This window comes from Lampetra fluviatilis, chromosome 6, assembly GCF_964198595.1.
Source record: "Lampetra fluviatilis chromosome 6, kcLamFluv1.1, whole genome shotgun sequence".
NCBI classification, from domain to species: domain Eukaryota; kingdom Metazoa; phylum Chordata; class Hyperoartia; order Petromyzontiformes; family Petromyzontidae; genus Lampetra; species Lampetra fluviatilis.
The window spans coordinates 17,778,330-17,799,867 of NC_136280.1; the positions used below are offsets into that span (position 1 = coordinate 17,778,330).

Here is a 21,538-nt window from a genome sequence, read left to right on the forward strand (position 1 = left end):
TGAACAGAACGATTACGTCTATGTTGTGCCAACAGGTCTGCGACGATCAGGTTGATTGGGACTTACAGGTGCCGGGGGTACTCGCGGCCTATCGAATGGCCCCTCATGCGGCGACAGGGTTTTCCCCATTTTTTCTTATGTATGGGCGGGAGGCCGATCCGGCCATGGACGTCCAACTGGGGATTTCCCAGCCACGTGCAAAATCTAAATTGGCAGACCACATCAAATTTAATATCGCCAAATTGACTGAAGCGCGGGAGGGGGCAAGGTTGAATTCGCGGTCGCGGCAAATTGCAAACGAGAAATTGCATGAGCGGAGGGTGCATACGCATGATTGGAAACCAGGCGATAAGGCCTGGCTGCATTGTCCACATGCACCGTTGGCTACGTCCCCCAAGTTGTTGAGACCTTGGAGGGGACCGGTGGAAATTGTGCGGGTTGCACGGCCCCAGAGTATACAGATTAAATGGGGGAAACGCCGTTGGTATGTGCACCCCTCCCGACTGAAGCCCTATGCGGCACCGTGTGACCCCGTTCTGTGCCGTGACGACCGGGCGTGTGATGTGACCGTCGACTCGGGGAGGGAGGTGTCGCAGGCTGATCCTCACGTGTCTCCACCTGACCCACCCCCAGGTGCCTCGGGCTTGACGGCTGCTGACCATCGAGAGCCTGAACCCCGGGGCACGCACGAGTCCTCGATGCCTGGCCGATGTCTTCCTGAACCGCCGGCACCACCGGACGTTCAACCGCGTCTGGTGCCGTACGACGGACCGGCAAGGCGGACTCGGGCTAGGTCTCAACAATTTTCATGAGGACGGGTTTTTTTTTTTATGCTCTACACCGAGCTCGCCCGGTGTTCCCCTCTGCCGGGATAATGTCCCGTTGTAGGGACGCTCGGAAGAAAAGGGGACACTGCACGAGTCGAAAGAAAAAAAAAAAATTTTCCATTCATTTTTTTTTGTATACACATTGCTATTGTCACTCGCCGGTTTGTATATATTGTTCTGTTGTCGCGGTGGCATTGGTTGAGGATTGCGGATGGTGGTGTTCGCGTCGTGTTGTGTTGTTAGCTTAGTTGTTGTTCTTGTTGTTGTGTTGTGTTACGGGGCACACAGGGAGGGTTTGTAATTTTTGTAGCAGCCGGGGCGGCTGCGAGCTATGTGGTAGGGGGTGATGTAGTGGTGGTATTGACGTGCGCCGACTGTGACAGTGATGGATCACGGGGCGGCGCGGGGTGCGGGGTTGGGCACGCGTTGTGGGCGTGGTGTGGACGCGCGCGCCGGGAGTGACAGATGACGAGGCGGCGCGGAGTGAGTGGTGAGGCACGATGAGATGTGGGAAAAAGGGATCGTAGCCAGCACCCGGCGATTGGTCGAATAAGTGGGTGCTCGCAGCGACGTCCGCAGGTGGGGTATAAAGGGGGACGCGCGAGAGCACTCGAGGAGAGTTACCCAGTTGAAGACCCGAAGACGGAGCTGAAGACCTAGTGAAGCCGAGTAGCTCAGTGGCGTTAGTCGCCGAGTAGCAAAGTGGATGTTGGTCATCCGAGTAGCTCAGTGGCGTTAGTCGCCGAGTAGCTAAGTGGATGTTGGTCATCCGAGTAACTCAGTGGGCGTTAGTCGCCAAGTAGCTAAGTGGGTGTTTGTCACCCGAGTACTAAGTGGATGTTGGTCATCCGAGTAGCTCAGTGGCGTTAGTCGCCAAGTGGCTAAGAGGATGTTGGTCATCCGAGTAGCTCAGTGGGCGTTAGTCGCCAAGTAGCTAAGTGGGTGGTTGTCACCCGAGTACTAAGTGGATGTTGGTCATCCGAGTAACTCAGTGGGCGTTAGTCGCTTAGTAGCTAAGTGGGTGTTTGTCACCCGAGTACTAAGTGGATGTTGGTCATCCGAGTAACTCAGTGGGCGTTAGTCGCCAAGTAGCGAAGTGGGTGTTTGTCACCCGAGATACAAAGTAGGTGTTAGTCACCTGTAACCAAGTTCGATAAAATAAAGAGTGTGTTACCCGTGAAGTCGTCTCCCGTGGAGTTACTACATTACACTTACACACCGAGCATGCACAGATTGACACACACAGGTGAAAACAAAATAAAATAAAACGAAATGAAATCACGACGTTTCGGAAGCAACACAAGCATCGTCATCAGGTGTGACTGCTCCAGCAAAATTACTGGAGCATATGAGGAGAGATATTTAGAGACACGTGTTTATATAGGGTACGAGGAGGGGGAAGAGCCAAGGGGTCGGGCGAGGGCATGCGGCAGGCCGTGTTGCGCATGCTTCCCCCCCCCCCCTCTTCTTGGCTCCTCCCCCCTCAGTACCCTACAGTATATAAACACGTGTCTCTAAATAGCTCTCTTCATACGCTACAGTCATTTTGCTGGAGCAGTCACACCTGATGACGGATGCTTGTGTTGCTTCCGAAACGTCGTGATTTAATTTAGTTGTTTTATTTGTATTTAATTTGTTTTCACCTACGTGACGTTACCGAAAAAAGCCAAAGAGTATGGATCCTTGCAGTCACGACAACTTCAAATCTAGAATTGACACACACAGGGCGATGAACCGGCCATGGATCAGAAGGCTCAACAGACGTAGGACAAAAACATGTCCACCTCATTCTTGACGACCCAGCCGGTGGGGTGAACCATCCGCATGCCGATCGCCGCCGTCATATCCCAGGCGTCCACGAAGGCCACGCGGAGGTCCCCGAAGGCCTCCAGTGTCACGTCGTTGAAGCGAAATGTGTTCCAGTTGCTGTACAGTTCAATGTTGTGGGCCGTCTCACGAGTGTTGGCCAGCTTCACCACCACTGTGGCCTCTGGGATCCTGGCATGCAGCCTCTGCAGCGCCGCCCTGATGTTCAGAAGCCTTCGACGGAAGATGGCCAGCGGGAAAGGCACAAAGTGTGCGCCAAGGCTGATTGCGACGACCACTCTGCGCCCTCCTTCTCCTCCACCTCCTCCTCCGCCCCCTCCTTCGATGGCGTCAATTCGCTTTGAGACGTACTCGACGTCCTTCGTGAACGTGTACTGCGTGAGCACGGGATAGCCGTGGCAGTAGTAGTGCAGCGTGGTGTTCATGTCGGTGTTCAGTGCCATCCTCAGCTGGTTCTTGCCCCGAGTCAGGACGCCTGAACTCTTCGTATCTGTAGCACGGACGGACGGACACAGCACACGTGCGCATGTCAAAGTGACTTGGTGAGCAAAGTCATCATCTTAATAGTTCTGTCAAGAAATGATCACGTAGATATAACTGTTCAACCTGATAATTAATGCTTTGACAATTCCATCGTCATTGTACTGCTCGACTTTTAGCGTTGTTCTCTGATCTAACACTGGTGCAGAGACAATGGCATACTGAAGGATCTCGCTCTGGTGTAGACCAATAAGTATCAGGGACAATGCATACATTATTAACAAGCGAGTTTGTTTGCATTGTCCTTGAAATGTTCATTTTACCACGAGCTAGATGTGTTGTTAATGCAGACTCGCCGATGCCTTGATATGCTAATCGGTGTATATTTTGTATTTGAACATCTTAACACCTGTATTCTTACTGGAAAGGGTAAATCAAGCCTATTCTTTTTTCAACGGTTTTACTTAACTTGATTCTTCTGTTTGTCGTGGTCAAATATTGTAATAAAAATTTCGTCCACTACCTGTTGTCCAATCAATTCCACATTTTGAACACGTACTCAGATCCGGTGACAATGCATGTCTGTATCAAAATCGGCATCAATCAATTAATTCGCTACTTTAAAGCAATTAACATTTTGTATGGACGCCTTATTATTTATATATATTTGTGTAGGTCAAAAACGCCGCGGTCCCTAAACTGTGGAATCGCCTCTCACAAAAAGCAGGCGCCGCGTGTCTCAGACGCTATTGACGTACTTCTCGACCGTGAGTCAAACGAAGTTGTTAATAATAAAACAGTTGGTAAAAAAAACGTTTTTTAAGGAGTTTATTCTTTATCGTTATTGAGTCTAAAGGTGAGGGTGATTTTCGACCACCTGCCCGTTTAACAGCCCTGATCAAGTGGTGGAAATCCCATGTCCCTAGAGCGAGAGGAGTCCATCCATAGGACAGCCGCTGTAGGTATCCCTAGGAAGTGGTTACCTATATGACATCTGCCCGTCTAACACCCTTGACTAAATAAGTGGTGGAAATTCAACGTTCGTATAGCAGGAAGAGTCAATCCATAGGACAGCCATTGCCGACATCCCCACGAATTGGTTGGCTGCATGACACTTGCTCGGTTAACAGCCCTGCCTTGTCGAGTGGTGGAAATTCCACGTTCTCATAACGGGACAAGTCCATCCGTAGGGCAGCCATTGTCGGCATCCCCACGAATTGGTTAGCTGCATGACACCTGCTCGTTTAACAGCCCTGACTAGTCAAGTGGTGGAAATTCCATGGTCCTATGACGGGATGAGTTAACCCATAGGACAACCACTGTAGGCATACCCACGAAGTGGTTAGATATATAACAAGTGTGACTAATTACATAATGGGATTTAATTTCATCGCCAACTACCGAGCAGGACTATATATGTACAGGACAGTGGTAATACAGGAAAGACAGGACTATAACTGAGTGCTATGCATCACTGCACACATCTCACCGTCAAAAAGTTAAGTTTATTTTTGGATTCAACATGCTTGATGCCCTTCCAGGCACAACCTTTCCACCCAACGCGCGATCATAATCATAATCACTGGAGGAAGGGCCTTTCATATTGATGCCCCAGGGTCTGGAATGATATGGCCAATAAACTGCAACTCGAATCACTACCTGTGAGATCTTCACTCAAAACTGCTCTAGAGGAGTTGTACACCCCTAGCTGCCACTGCCATTCAAAATGGTCTGAAATCAAAGGTATCGTTTCGGATGACTGCTGCCAAAGTATGATCTTAAGTTTGATTATAGTGTGCTGATCTTTAAAGGTGCATTGAAACATATTGATACTGCTACTGATACTCCTGCTGTTATGGAGTGACTCATATAGCCAGCTATGGCTGCAAAGTTTGATCGAACATGTTATGTTTTTCGTTTATTTTTAAATTTGAATCACAGTTCCTATGATCACAGTTACATTGTTTTTATAGCTTTATTTTGGTGATTTTGAACAGTTTTGGTCTAGCCATGTTTGTTTGTTGTAGTACAGAGTTAGCCTGATAACTTGTCTTATGGTTGTTATTGTTTGACTTGCATCCCACTGGGATTTTTGCACACAGCGTTGATATACGGTGTTTTTTCTGGAAGACTTTGCTGTTTTTTCCTGGATTTTTCTGTTGCGTGTAGTCACTTTAAGATGTTTCTTGTTCATGTTTTTGTTGCGGTTGCACCCGAGTCAAGAGCCGCATGGCTCACAGGGTTATACCTAATAAATGAAACTGAACTGAAACTGAACTGAAATTGAACATTCATACTGTATCCATAGATTTAGACAATTCTATATTACAGTCGGTGGGTGAGGGGGGGTGAGTAGGTTGGTGAGTGTATGCCACCTGCGTCTGTCCCGTGACTTCCTGTCAGCGGTCGTTCGACACTTCACGTGGCCTTAACGTGCACATCGCCTGGAATTAGCGGCGTGGTGACGTCACCACCACTTAGTGGCGATTAGCAGTTGATGTTGTTGAGTGGGTGGGTGAATTAGTGGATGGGTGAATGAGTGTGTGAGTGAGTGGGTGAGTGATTCATTGAGTGTGTGAGTGAGTGGGTGGGTGAGTGAATAGGTGGGTGATTGGTAGGTGGGTAGGTGAGTGAGTGGGTGGATTGCTGGGTTGATGGGTAGGTGGGTGGATGAGTAAGTGGATGAGTCAGTGGGTGAGTGAGTGGGTGAGTGAGGTAGTGGATGAGTGGATGGCTAGATGGATGGGTGGGTGGATGAGTGGGTGGGTGAGTGAGGTTTTCACATTTAAATAATTTGTTCTTAATCTCACATGCATTCGTTTTATTCAACGTGTAAGCAAGTCTGTAACCCCACTCATCTCACGCAGACACACTGCACATAACACGCCCACGTCAAGTGAGGTGTGTCTGAGTGCTTGGGTGTGTAAAAGCACACTGATTTTCAATTGATACACACTAAGAAATGTACTCGATCTCACCTCACCCAACCTTAGCTCGATTCAAAGAGTACCACGGTGGCTCGGAGGTTGTTGGTTCGATTCCGACCCTGACGATGCCTGCTATATACAGTATGTTTGGAGTCTGCGTCTCTTTCTCCACGTGGTGGTCGCTTGGATTTTTCACTTCACATTGATGATAGTAGGCTTATCTCCACGTGATGATAGTAGGCTTATCTCTATGAGTATGGGTTTCTGTGAGTCTGTATGGGTCTCCTCTATGGGTATCTGTGGGTCTCTGTAGGTCTCTTTGAGTCTGTAGAAACATGCATTTAAAGAATGTGTCTGCTTTAAATATTCACATGATAAACCACTTCGTTGAGCTATTATTAAGTGTGGCAATGTCGCTTCTGGATAACATATATATGCTCAGTGGCCCTTACTTGGCAAAAAGAAAAGTTTACTAGGTTAGTTTTAAATCGTAGCACCGACGAAGGACCTTGCCAAGATGAAATATGCGTGCCCGTTTATTTTGGTCCATTGAACTATTTGTGCTCGGTGTAGAGCTGCTATTTACCGATAGACATCTTCACGGATCTAACCTTTTCACACGCCCACCTATGCTACGTGACGTACTTCATAATTTGTCAATGGGGAGTGGTGGCGCAACGATTTGTGCAATGCGCTATGCTGCAAACCCGTGAGATTCCCCAGATTGATTACCGCTCACAGCCACCACCGCCAACACAACCAGTAATAGCGATTATCTGAACCGGTCTCGGGGCTCCCCTAGGTCGACTCAGCCTGAAACATCGCCACTGATGTTGGCTACCCAACCCCTCGTACGCCGACGGCCCTGATAGGTACTACTAGCTAACAACACTTGCCCCTACAGTCTGTTAGAGGCTACATGGGGGACCTGTATCTTTGTGTCAGAGTACTCGCGAACAGCACTTGCTATACATATGCTATACATAACAGTCATCGATTTTTATATAAATTGTGTGAGAAAGCGATATGTCGAGTCTTCTTCTTTTGTATGGCTGATGTAAATGCAGAGCTACAACTACAATTTCACATTCAGGTGGTCAAGCCAGATAGCCGGGTCAGGAACAAGTGGAGTGCATCATCATCGCTGTGATGTCTCCTTCATATTTGTGGATCGGGGCATTGCGTCGTTATACAGTTTATGGTCTGTTCTGGATGACCACAGTCGCACACTTCTGGAGAGTTTATTTATTTATTTTCTATTTGTGCATCTGCAACCACGATTTGTGCAGTGGGATGCGTTTTAGGGTGGACCATGAGCTTCGTGGAAGATCAAACCCAGATATGACGAGTGGAAATAGATACGGGACTGAGATGCCACGACACAGACAAAGATGGACGGACGTACATCAGCATCAGAGTTTGTGTTCAGAGAGCAGGAGGAGAAGAAATCCGATGAGCTATGAAGCTCTTTTTCACAGATGTCCGTTAACTACACATTCTGCTTGTGGTAGAACATGCAAACAAACACTGCTTTTACAACAATGTTACACATTGTCCTTGACACTGATTCGCCTACACCAGAGAGATTGACATCCTTCTTGATCTCTGCATCGGTGTTAGATCAGAGAACAATGCCAAGAGGGGAACAGTACACGGACAAATCAAACAAACACTGCTTGACTTTGACAACAATGTATGCATTATGCTAATGTACGTTACTGGCAGAGAGTCTAAGAGGTAAAACTGGTTTGACCTGAGCCATTAATTATATTTATTTTTGCATTTTCCTTGTACTCCTCGCCTTTTGGCATTAACAAAGCCTATATTTTATTTATCATACCCCCCCCCCCACCGTGTGTTTGTATATTTGTATGGATGTTGTATGTATGTTGAACGTTTATCACACCATACCTAGCCAACCGTTTTAATCGGAGGTGCCCGGGAAGGACAACAAATTAAACACAACAAGCTGTTGTAAAGAAATTAATTTTAAATCTAGATGGTGATTTAAATGTCAATATCTGAATGCAGTCGGTAAACTGACTGCAGCCTCTTATGAGGCTGTTTAGTTCGAGAAACGCCACAAGCTGACGACAAATCACTTTCTCTCAATTAGCGTCGACGTGAATATCAGATTGGACATCGGCCCTGCAGTTATTCGTGGTCAGGTGCCTGCTCCAGCCTTCGTCATCGTGATGTGACGATGGCATGGTCGCTGGCTGGTTGATGGGACAGCCTCGAATTGGAGCGTGCTAATTGGAGGTGCAATCGTTGGAGGGAGTGCTGGGGACACCTTACCGGGAATAAACTTTCTCAGATAGTCCCACCACTGCCTGATGGTTGAATCACCCAGGAGATAGACGTCCTTGCTCTGGAGGCACGACCTGACCTCCTGTGCCGTGACGAAATTCCGGTTGTCGCAGATCGAGGACCTCCATGCGTTGTGAATGTAGTGGCCGTTTGGACGTGGGTTGCCGAGGCCCGGAACGCAGCGCCGAGACGACGATGACATCGATGATGACATGTCAGTCACGTTACCTGCGCACCGTACATGCTGTTCGTGTTTTGCCGTGGTGGTGTTGATGCTCCTGCTGATGATGTTCGTACTGGTGGTGCTGATGATGTTGGTGGTGTTGATGTTGCTGATGGTGTTTATGATGATGACGATGGTTGTTAATGCATTGGCATGGTGGTGGTGTTGTAGCTCCTGCTGATGATGTTCGTAGTGGTGGTGGTATTGATGCTGCTCGTGGTGATGGTGTGTTAATGAATTATGTATGTTGAATTTATTTTGCACCGTACGTAGCCAACCGTGCTAATCGGATGATGGTGTTGATGCTGCTGATGATAATGGTGTTGATGGTGGAGGTGTTGATGCTGCTGCAGGTGGTGGTGTTGATGCTGATGATGGTGGTTGTTGAAGCTGCTGCTGAAGGTGTGTTGATGATGGTGGTATTGATGGTGTTGATGATGATGCTGCTGATGCAAATCGTAGTGGTGATGGTGGTTATTGACGATCGTGTTGATGTTTCGGTTTATGATGGTGGTGGTGTTGTCGATGATAGTGGTGCTGGTTGTGATTTTGGTAACTGACACAGTAGGGGACACAGATGATGCATCTGCCAGTCATCTCAGTAAAACGATGGCACCTGGGTCTGTCCCGTGACCTCCTGTTAGCTAGCCTCGACACTTCACGCGGGCTCAAAGTGGACCTGGCCTGGTACAGGTGCTGTGATGACGTCACCGTTCTTAGTGGCAAATAGTGACTATTGTTGTTATTGGTAGTGGTGAGACAGTGTGATAAGATCCATTACAGTGTGATAACTACCATTACAGGTCAAGTTTAATTCCATTCAAACATATGCCAACGATTGTGGCTACAAAACATCACTTTACATCATCCAGACTGGCACTGATGAACTGGGACCGAAAATTAGCCCAGGCATTTCTAAACACACTGGCTCAAATTCGGGCCATGGGTCATATATTTTTTTTATTCGGTTGTGCGACAAACTGTGTAGTGCTGGTAGCCAGATTAGCGAAGTACCGTATGAGCGTGACGTTGCCATGCGTGACCTCATTGGCAACATTTGGGTCTGAGTCCAAAAACACAAATGGGCCGCCGATGAGGAATAATCTTTGGGGCTGCCGAATATCTGGCTGCTTAAAACCAACTGAGAGTGTAAATAAGCTATGGAGCGTACACATTTGCGGTGCATGAAATATTTTAGAAGCTTAATTGCATATATTAAAAATTTTGAATTTTTTTTTAGTTCAATCACATTTGCCATTTCCCAAACCAGACCGGCCCATGGCCAGTCCGAGCATGCAGACTGGGGATGTCCGTACCACTACCTGATGCCTCTTGTACTTGATAGACAATATCCATTGGCAAGAACTGTTCACTGAAACGAGAATTGTAACAACTCAGCTCAGAACAATTTTTTGCTCGTTTCGCAAAACAAAACTGGGTCTGAATTCAAACTGTCTCGTTATCGCGAAGTCTTGTTCAAAGAGAGCTTGTTAAGCGATACAACGCGAGCATGGGTCGACTGCATTTACATTTAAGGAATGTTTCACTGCTCAATTCAGTTCATATGGATCACGGCAACTGATGGTGATATACATTTATAGGGCACTAGACATATCAGTAACTCAAGGTGTCTTACATCACATTTCATCTCAACCATTTCAACTCGTGGGAGAGTTCGAGGCAAGGGGACCCCTCGAGTGGAAACCATAGCATGATGTTGGTTTTGTGTTTAGTTTGTTGTCCTTCCCCGCACCTCCAATTATCATAGTTAGCTACGCACGATAGCGAAAGATGTTCAACATAAATACATATAGAGACCCACAGAATCACATAGATCGATAGACTCACACAGAGACCCATAGACTTACATAGAGACTCACAGACACATAGATTGAAAACTGTGGATTGAAAAGCATTTTTTTAGAAATGCGTTTTGTATTTAGTTTGTTGTCCTTAACACGGCAGGCTATATACGGTGTGAATGAAGTTCAACATATATACATCTTACTGAAACCTTGAGCCTGGATCGATGAGGCAGATTGCAGCAAGGAAAGTTCTCTCTCTAAATCACTGATATGATTAACTGATTTTGTGAGGACAATACGTGCGCAGGTGATCGGGTGGGACGGAGGTCAGAGTTGATACTGCTGAGATCCTGGGTTTGAATGCAGATATCAGGTACTCAGGTGAAGCGAGTTAATGGTTTCAGCCTGGTGACAAATGACTCACACAGAGGACCCATAGATTCACACAAAGACCCACAGACTAACACATATAGACACACAATTAATTGGTCTATATGTGAGACCCACAGGCACCTATATATATAAACCACTCCAAGATCTTGAAACAGCTACAGAAACTCCACAGCAGTGTGGTAGAAGAACTGCGGGAGCAGAATGGAATTCAAAAGGGATTTACCCTGGAAATAGTTCCTTTCTCTCGTCGGCAAATATCCTGGGCTTCTTGTCGTAGGACGAATGGTACTGCATGGAGTCGCATGACATATTGTCCGGCCTTTCGCAGGCCCACCTCTCGCCCAGGAGATCATCATCGTAGCTGCACACGGCCTTGGAGGTGGTGGTGGTGGCATCCAGAACGAAGTGGCACGTAGTTGTCCTCTTCACCTTCCCGGAAACGAAGTTGCCTCGGAAGCTCACTTTGTCCGTCACAAAATCCCTGGCCCTCTCCAGGACGCCCACGGCCTCACTGTGGTGCACTACCTTGACCTCCAGCCGGCTCTCGCCCGCCCACCAGAACATGAACTCCACACTGTATGTGCCATTATCATGGTCCGTCACCTGCCACACCCCATCGTGTGCGCACAGCAACGACAACGAGCGGTGGTGCAGCAGTTAGTGTGCGCTGCGAACCCGGTAGAGACCCGAGTTTGATTCCCGCTCAGGGTAGCGGTGGCATAGTGATTAGCCACCACTCCCCCTGCCTACATCCACACATTGATTATGAAATCGCTCTCGGACGTGCCTGTGCTGATTGTCCACCTGCCAAATCTTTCATTCAGCGAGTGCTGTTTCCCAGACCAGTTTACAATGGCGCAGGTAATGCCGCTCCTGAAAAAAGTTGGCTTGAGCCATAGTGACCCCGCAAATTATCGCCCAAACTCAAACCTGAGCACTCTTTCAAAGGTCATAGAGCGCCTTTGTCTGAAAAGGTTACTTCTCCACGTCACTGCGATGGGCAGATTAAACCCGTTGCAGTTGGCAAACCGGAAATTCTATAGCACTGGGACAGCTCTACTAAATATCACTGATGACCTCTACAAGATCATGGATGACTGATGCATTGGTTGGCCTCGATCTCTCAGCCACCTTCGACAACATTGACCATGATATACTCATTGGGCGGCTAAGGTCGATGTATCAGGTATGGCACTGGGGTGGATTCAATCATACCTACATGGTCGATCACAATTCGTCAAGCTGGGCGACGAACAGTCTATGCCTATGTCGTGCCTAGTCGGTGTACCGCAGGGGCTCGTCCTCGGGCCCTTCCTATTTTCCACATACGTCTCCACAATCGCCAATGTCATCGCATTGCATGACATTAAGTTCCATCAATATGCTGATACAAAATTGTATACTGCAGTGAAGTCAGCATTTGATTGGAGATACTCGGTAACCTCAAAGATTGTACACGAGCGCTACAGGACAAGTTTGCATAAAATGAAATGCTGCATAATCCATACTAATTGGGGGTTCCGCTCATTGTCACTCAGGAAAAACAAATTGTGGTTAGATCGGGTGTGGTGATTGAAGACTGCAGGTTTCAGTTGTCTACTCATCTAAAGAGCTTTTGCAGCATACTCGACCAGAATATGTAATTTGATCACCGCATGCAAAATATAGTCAGGTCCTTCAATTTTCATTTCAGGGCTCTTCGACACATTCGACCACTATTGAGGTGTGACAACCAACATGGTGGTGTGTAGCATAGTATCTAAAAGGATCTATTATAGCATCTCACTATTTTATGGGACGTATATAAAAAAAACATTACCAAGCTGCAGTTATTACAACATTTTTGGCACATGTTGTGGTGGGTATTGCAAGATATCCGACCATCTCCGTACGGTGCTCGCGAAGCTGCATTGGCTTCTGGTTGCTGAACAAATACATTATCAAGTCACACTCATTACACACAAATTGCTTGTCAAAAATTTACCACAATAGCTTTCAAATCTCGTCAAGGGGCATTTTCCATCATTACCAACAAAGATGGTCACTGCATTGTGCGCTTTCTGATGTACTTCGGCAGCCATCTGGAACACTCTGTCTTCAGATATTAGGAAGCCACTGGTTCTGTGCATTTTTAAATAATCGAGATTGAAGACCAATTTCAGTTAACCTGCTTTTTATGTTTAGATTTTGTCCTTGCCCTGCACCTCCGATTAACACGGTTGACTATGTACAGCGTGAAAGAGCTTCATAATACATACACCAACATCCTCGTGTACCATGCTGGCCTTCATAGGTGCTACTCGCTAACAGCACGTTCCCAAAAAAGTTATTTAAGGGTATACGGGGAATTTTGTTCCCTATCTCTGAACATGGGCTCATAAACTTTCCATGGGAACCGGTTCCCTCTCTGTTAATATTGTCCCATAGACTTTCTATGAGAACCGGTTACCAATCTCTTAACATTGCCTCATACACTTTCTATGAGAACCGGTTCCCAATCTCTTAACATTTCCCCATAGGATTCTATGGGAACTGGTTCCCTATATCTATGAGCGGGATAAAAAACAGTGCTATAGAAGGTCACTATAACATGGTTACATTGGATATACGTTTCTAACAGCGCTATGTTTTACCTATGAGCGTTATTAGAAAACAGCGCTATGGGAAGTCAACTACAACGTGTATCGATAGAGATGCGTTCCCAACAGCTTTATATAATGTAACCTTTGAGTGTTATTAGGAAACAGCAGTATAGGAGGCCACTCTAACATGTTTGCATTACAGATGCGTTCCTGACAGTGCTATATTTTTGCTTTACCAATACGTGTTGTAAGAAAACAGTGCTAGATGTGGCGGGGCTATAAGAGTTACGCCTACACATGGTAGTAGAGGCGACGATAAGAAGAGCAGATCAGATCACCTGTCCCGTGGCCGCGTTGCCGAGGGCCATGTTGTAGACGCGAGCCAGGAGGAAGTCGCAGCCGTAGCCCTTCGGACGGCCAGTGCCGTCCATCATCTCTACGCGGAGCGTCACCGAGTCCCCCACAGCGACGCTGCGCCTCTCGTTCACGACCCTCGCCACCGTCCTCTCGGCCGAAGAGAAGTGGAGTGGCTCAATATTCAGGGGCAGGGGCCACTGCAGGGGGGTACAGCCCAGACGGCCCTCGAGGGCGAAGACGGGCAATGGCGAGTGTGCCGGAGACGGGGGAGGGATGTGGCTGGCACCTTTGTAGTGCTGTTGGCGCGGTTGCTTGTGGTGGTGGTAAAGTGGTGCCAGTTGGGAGTTACCCTGCCTGGGAAACTAAAGACACCATTCAGAATCATAATCATAATGTGTGTTTAGACTGAAGAAGAAGAATCTGACGAGCTACAAAGCTAATATTCACAGATATCCAGTAGGCGTATCTATGTATATCTATGTATCTCTGTGTGTATCTATAGGCCTAAATGTATCTATATGTGTCTCCATGGGTATATATGTACCTCTATGGATCTCTATGGGTCTTTATGTATCTCTGTGGATATCTATGCATCTCTGTGTGTGAGGGAAGGACAACAAACTAAACACAAAAAGCAGTTCTAAAGAAATTCGTTTTTAATTTCGATGATGGTTTAAAACTGCATGGCTCAAGTGGCTTCCTAATATCGAAAGGAGTGTTCCAGAAGGTTGCAGAAGTGTATTTGAAAGTGTGCAATGCATTGACCATTATAGAAATTACTTTCAAATCTGAGTGTTACTGTCGTAGTAATAATAATGAAAGTGTATACATACCCAATAGACAATGCTCAGATACACCAGCACACCGAATAATGCCGAACATACAGCCAACCTGTAGAGTGATCTCGATGTCTTATCGAGGCATTGCCTGAGATTGGTACTGACATGTCCTCCAGGCGCGGTCTCCCGCACAATACCCACCATCCTGAGAGACTCCCTGAAGAGAGAAAGGAGATAGAAATCAAAGCAATCAGTGTTAATTGGTTACCACTTTAGCAAATTGTTAGAGATACAATTGGTTCATCACATGACCAACCACTATTTAATAGAATCAGAATGTTTATGATACTGCTCAGAATAGGCGTGCATTTTTTTTATTCCCATCATTAATTAAGATAAATGTTATACTTTTAGATAAAGATCCATAAACTCGCATGAAGAATTCCAGAGACGCACTCAGAAACCAATAGATTGACACAGATACCTTTAAACTCATGCAAACACTCGTAGACTCACACAATGACCCTTATAATCATATAGGGACCTATAAACTCACACATACACCCATAGACTCACACAAACACCCATAAACTCACACCAAGACCAAAAGACTCACACAGAGACTCACAGACTCACGTAAAGATCCATAGACTCACACAGACACCCATATACTCACACAGAGACCCATAGACTGACACAGACATCCATAGTCTCACATACAGACTCACAGACACCCATAGACTTACACAGCGATCCATAGATTAACGCAGAGACCCATAGACTCACACAGAAATCCATAGTCTCACAGAGAGAAATATAGACAGACAACTATGGACTCACACAGAGACCCATAGACCCTCACACACACCCATCTACTCACATTGAGATATATAGACTCACACATAGAACCGTAGACTCACATAGAGACCCATAGACTCACACAGAGACCCAGAAATTCACATAGAGATATATTGCCTCACACACGAATCCATATACTCACCCAGAGACTCATAGACTCACACAGAAACCATAGACATACACAAATCCCCAAATACGCACATAGAGACATCTAGATACTCACACAGATCCATAGACTCACATAGAGACCCACAGATTCACAAAGACCCATAAACCCACGCAGACACCCATAGACTCACATAGAGACCCATAGACTCACGCAGAGACCCATACACACACAGAAACATATCGATTCATACAGAGACCCATAGACTCACACAGACACCCATCGACTCATACAGAGTGCCATGTACTCACATAGAGACCTATAGACTCACAAACACAACCATAGACTCACGCAGAGACTCAGACACTCGCTCACACAGACACCCATACACTCACACAGAGGCCCATAGACTTACACGGTCATCCAAAAACTCACACAGAGACCAATATACTCACATAGAAACCTATAAACTCACATAGAAACCCATAGACTCACATAGAGACCCATAAACTGACACAAATCCCCAAATACGCATATAGAGACATCTAGATACTCACACAGATCCACAGACTCACATAGAGACCCACATATTCACAAAGACCCATAAACCCACGCAGACACCCATAGACTCACATAGAAACCCATAGACTCCCGCAGAGATCCATACACACACAGAAACATATCGATTCATACAGAGACCCATAGACTCACACAGACACCCATCGACTCATGCAGAGTGCCATGTACTCACATAGAGACCTATAGACTCACAAACACAACCATAGACTCACGCAGAGACTCAGACACTCGCTCACACAGACACCCATACACTCACACAGAGGCCCATAGACTTACACGGCCATCCAAAAACTCACACAGAGACCAATATACTCACATAGAAACCTATAAACTCACATAAAAACCCATAGACTCACATAAAGACTTATAGATTGACAACGAGACCTATAGACTCACACAGACACCCATAGACTCACACAGAGACCCACAGACTCAAACAGACACACATAGATTCACACAGAGACCCATAGACACCCATTTATTTATACAGAGACCAACAGACTTACACAGAGATATTTTGCCTCACACATGGATCCATATACTCACCCAGAGACTCAAGACTCACACAGAGACCTAGAGACTCACACAAAGACTAATAGACTCACACAGAAACCATAGACATACACAAATCCCCAAAGACGCACATAGAGACATCTAGATACTCACACAGATCCATAGACTTACATAGAGACCCACAGATTCACAAAGACCCATAAACCCACGCAGACACCCATAGACTCACAGAGACGCATACACTCACATTGAAAATTCATATTAAGAATAATTTGGCCAATATATATATATTTTTTTTTAATCAACCGCGGTGTAGCACGAGGCACAAAAAAAAATGTAACATCCACCCTCACCACAGCTGCCTTTCACACTCGAGGCCAGAGAGCAGGAGGTGAGCCATACAAGGGTAATACAAAAAAAAACCAGAACCAAAGAGAAGAGGTCGGGGGTGTTGCTAGGGACGACTCCCACAACTTCAAAGACCCGCCACCCAAACAGGGCGGCGAAAATAGAACAGACAAGTTTTGTAAGCTATTTTAGTAAACGAAAAATCCGAAAATTAGAGACAAGAATAAGTGAACATTATAGATCCCCACACTCACTCCAATTAAGAACCAGGCTACAATCTACATCAGTGGATTATTATTTCTCATTCATTACTTTAATACTAATGTCATTTATTTTTTTCTTTATCTACGCGACCTGACCAAAACTTCAAAGAAGAATTCTGGCAGTCAGGAATGTTTTTAAGCCAAAACGAATTCTCTAACCTCGGGATATCAGATAACAATAATAATAACTCGAGAACAAACAGCACAAACCCAGGATACAGGCGGTGGAACGAAGGTTAGTAACCGGAAACACGGCCATACATCGACACATCACCGACACAGAAGAAGCTTGCCAGCGGAAGAAGACTCCGCAACCGATCAAGGATGGCGAGGCTCGCTGAGTAGCGATACACTACTCAGTGCAAGTTCAGCGCCAACAGAAGAAGTATCGCTCGAAAGTCATTCTGCTCTGGGCACCGACTCCCACGAGCCACGGCAGTTCGAGTTAAGCTGACGAGAATTCCAGCATCATCATCGAGAAAGGGCGGAAAGCGGCAAACCTCGACCAAGCCAGCCTCACAGAGAACCAGCTCCATCAGACATTGGTGCCTGCCATCACCGAACGAGAGCATCGTTCATCGCCAGAGCGCCACCGGGCGCCACCGGGCGCCACCGGGCGCCACCGGGCGCCACCGGGCGCCACCGGGCGCCACCGGGCGCCACCGGGCGCCACCGGGCGCCACCGGGCGCCACCGGGCGCCACCGGGCGCCACCGGGCGCCACCGGGCGCCACCGGGCGCCCACCGGGCGCCACCGGGCGCAACACATACCCAGGCGCCCACCGGGCGCCACCGGGCGCCCAGCGGGCGCCACCGGGCACCACCGGGCATCGTGCCCACAGCTCATCCAGCGGCGGAGAGAGCCGTCAGTTAACGTCAGACACGCCCGAGCGAGAGAGAGAGCAAGCTGCCGTTCGTATGCCCTCCCCCACACTCACAAACCCACGACGCGCCCGGCGTCTGCTTAACACAAATAATTGACCCAGGAAATCAAAACCACACACGCACACACACATACCCATTAGCTGGTCGTGAAGACATTGGTGCTCATTGAGTGATAAGAATACGGTCATTTATAAGTATATTAGTCGTTAGAATTTTTATTATTATCAATTTTTTTATCGCATAAAATTGCCAATAGATTCATCGATGCAAACTAAAACTTTTTAAACCTTCGTTACAAATCTACACGCTCACAGGGAGAATATTGTGTTAAACCTTTCTTTTGAACACCGAATCTTGCCCACGAATTAATTGAAGCTTAGCCAAAAATTAAGCATCTGCGTCAACAGACACACACTGCCGCACCCCATTGTCCCAAGACATTTCGTTAATTATATAATCTTGCCGATGAATCTATTGACGTATACCTTTGCCTTTGGGGTGTAATAATTTGCTTTTATTGCCTTTCGTATGAATATCGTTGCATGCCTGTTTTAAGGACTCTCCCTATCGCCGTCTATACTCGTGTTACGTGGTGGAATTAATCGAATGTTCTGTCGCCCAGTGAAACAACGCAATCATTGATGGTTAAATGTACTGCTCACTGAGGGAATTTCCCCCGATGGTACCGTGGATAATTCCAAGCATGAGAGTTCGCATATTAGAGTGTCATGTTTTTGTTTAAAATCAAAATTGCTTAACAAAAGTGTATGATTGTTTTCTTCCTGAGTTCATGCGTAATAATCTTCTGTATCCTGCGTTGAGATTTGAATTCGGAGACCTGACATAAACACACTAATATATAATCAGTAAATGTTTAAGCAAGAATAATTGCATTATCCCGAGTGATAATACGACCCTAGACAACGAAGTTAAGCCAGATTATCATAACTGCACACATAAGCATAAGCGCATACATTTGCATAATTTAATACGATTAGCATAATGTATACGTATATTTACATATCTTGTTATATTTCATGATAATTGCAAATTTTTCAAATCTTCATTTTTTTATCAATTCTTCAAAACCCGACATATACAACAAAACCCATAGACTAAAACAAAAAACCATAGTATCATATAGAGACCCATATACTCTTACAGACACACTTAGACTCACTCAAAGACCAATAGACTCACACAGACACCGATAAACTCCCAAAAAAACCCATAGGCTCACACAGAGACCCATAGATGCACACAGAGGCATATAGACTCACCCATATAACCATAGACTAACATAGAGACCTATAGTCCCACACACAGACCCATATACTCACATAGAGACCTATAGACGCACACAGAGACCGACTGTAATTGCTCACAAAGAGGCCCATAGACTCACACAGACATCCATAGCCTCACACAGAGACCCATAGACTCACACAAAAAACATACACTCACATGGACACCCTTAAGTTCACGCAAAAACCGATAGACTCACATAGATACTGACAAACTCACACAAAGACCCATAGACTCACACAGAGACCCATAGACTCATACAAATACCCAGAGTCTCACATATAGATTTACAGACTCACAAACAGAACCACAGACTCACGTAGACATCCGTATACTCACACAGACACCAAAAGACTCACACAGAGACCTATAGCCTCACATGGAGACCCAGAGGTGCACAAAGAGACCCATAGATTTACAAACAGACAGGTGACCTCACACAGACACCCATACACTGAAATAGAGACCTATATACTCACAAACACAACCATAAACTCAGGCAGAGACCTATAGCCTCACACAGAGATCCATATACTCAAACAGAGACCTATATACTCACACAGATACCCAGAGGCTTACAAAGAGACCCATAGACTTACAAACAGACACATAAACTCACACACACCCATATACTGAAATAGAGACCTATAGCCTCACATAGAAACCCATAGACACACGTAGAGACCCAGCGACTCACACGAGACCCATATACTCTAATAGAGACCCATAGACTCACACTAAGACCCTTAAACTCACACAGAGACCCATATACTCACCCAGAGACCCATGTACTCACATAGAGACCCATAGACTCACACAGACACCCATAAATACAGAGACATATAGATTCATACAGAGACCCATAAACTCACACAGACACCAATCGACTCATACAGAGAGCCATGTACTCACATAGAGACCTATAGACTCACACATACACCCATAGACTCACACAGAGAACCACAGACTCAAACAGACACCCTTAGATTCACACAGAAACCCATGTTCGCCCATATATTTACACAGAGACTAACATACTTACACAGAGACCTTGAGACTCACACCGAGACCTATATACTCACAGAGAGACCCAGAGGCTCACAAAGAGACCCACAGACTTACAGACACAGACACCCATATACTGAAATATAGACCTATAAACTCACATAGAAAGCCATAGACACACATATAAACATATAGATTCGTACAGAGACCCATAGACTCAAACAGACAGCCGTCGACTCACACAGAGACCCATGAATCACATAGAGACTTCCAGAGACTCACACAGAGACTCGGTTCGTAAATGCTCATACGGTCAGTGTTATGAAATGTGTTGAAACGATTCAACAAAACAGGGAAGAATCTTGATTTGAAGCTTTCGTGACTGCAGGAATCCATACTCTTTGGTTCTTTCGGTAAAGCCACGTAGGTAGAAACAAATTAAATAAGTCACGACGTTTCGGCAGCAACACAAGCGGCCGTCTTCAGGGAAGCATTGTTAAATTCATAAATAAGACTAAATATTGTACATCTGCATGTATTACTGTAATATATACTGTATAGTAAATAAAACATAAAATGAAGTAACATGAACAGAAAAAATTAATGTAAAATTTTCACTTACCTAGGGTCCTGATACTGGCTTCCTTGACAGAAGGGGTGGAATGAGTCCCGACAATGGCGCACACGCAGACACACTCCCACACACACTCACAGACACACACACTCACAGACACACACACTCACAGACACACACACTCCCAGACACGCACAGACATTCCCAGACACACTCACAGACACACACACTCACTCACAGACACACTCCAAGACACACTCACACACACGGAGCACGCACGCAAGACAACGACACACCCACACACGGGGTAAATACAAAGATCCCACGTGTCGCCTTCACTGCTTGTTGGGGCAAGTGCTGTTAGCGAGCAGCGCCTATGAAGACCGGCACGGCACACGAGGGGGTGGGTAGTTAGCACCACGCCCGGCCGCCTTTGTCTCACGAGTAGCGATATATACACACCGCACCACGTACGCATTTTTAGGCTGAGTTGACCTAGGGGAGGCCCAGGACCGGTTCAGATACTTATCACTGGTGTTGGCTGTGAGCGGGAATCTAACTTGGGTCGCCAGCTTCTGCTGCACTATCGGTCC

General features: G+C 46.2%; 1 protein-coding gene across 1 annotated transcript; it reads right to left on the reverse strand.

Moving 5' to 3' along the window:
- Positions 1-2,567: 2,567 nt before the first annotated feature.
- LOC144932936 (NXPE family member 4-like) lies at positions 2,568-21,077 on the reverse strand. Its single transcript, XM_078857335.1, has 7 exons — positions 20,994-21,077; positions 14,565-14,727; positions 13,713-14,093; positions 11,016-11,395; positions 9,911-9,966; positions 8,360-8,599; positions 2,568-3,144 (listed from the first exon to the last, which is right to left on the reverse strand). The coding sequence occupies exons 2-7, from the start codon at positions 14,712-14,714 to the stop codon at positions 2,582-2,584; spliced, it is 1,770 nt and encodes a 589-aa protein (XP_078713461.1). The 5' UTR covers positions 14,715-14,727; positions 20,994-21,077; the 3' UTR covers positions 2,568-2,581.
- Positions 21,078-21,538: the final 461 nt, after the last annotated feature.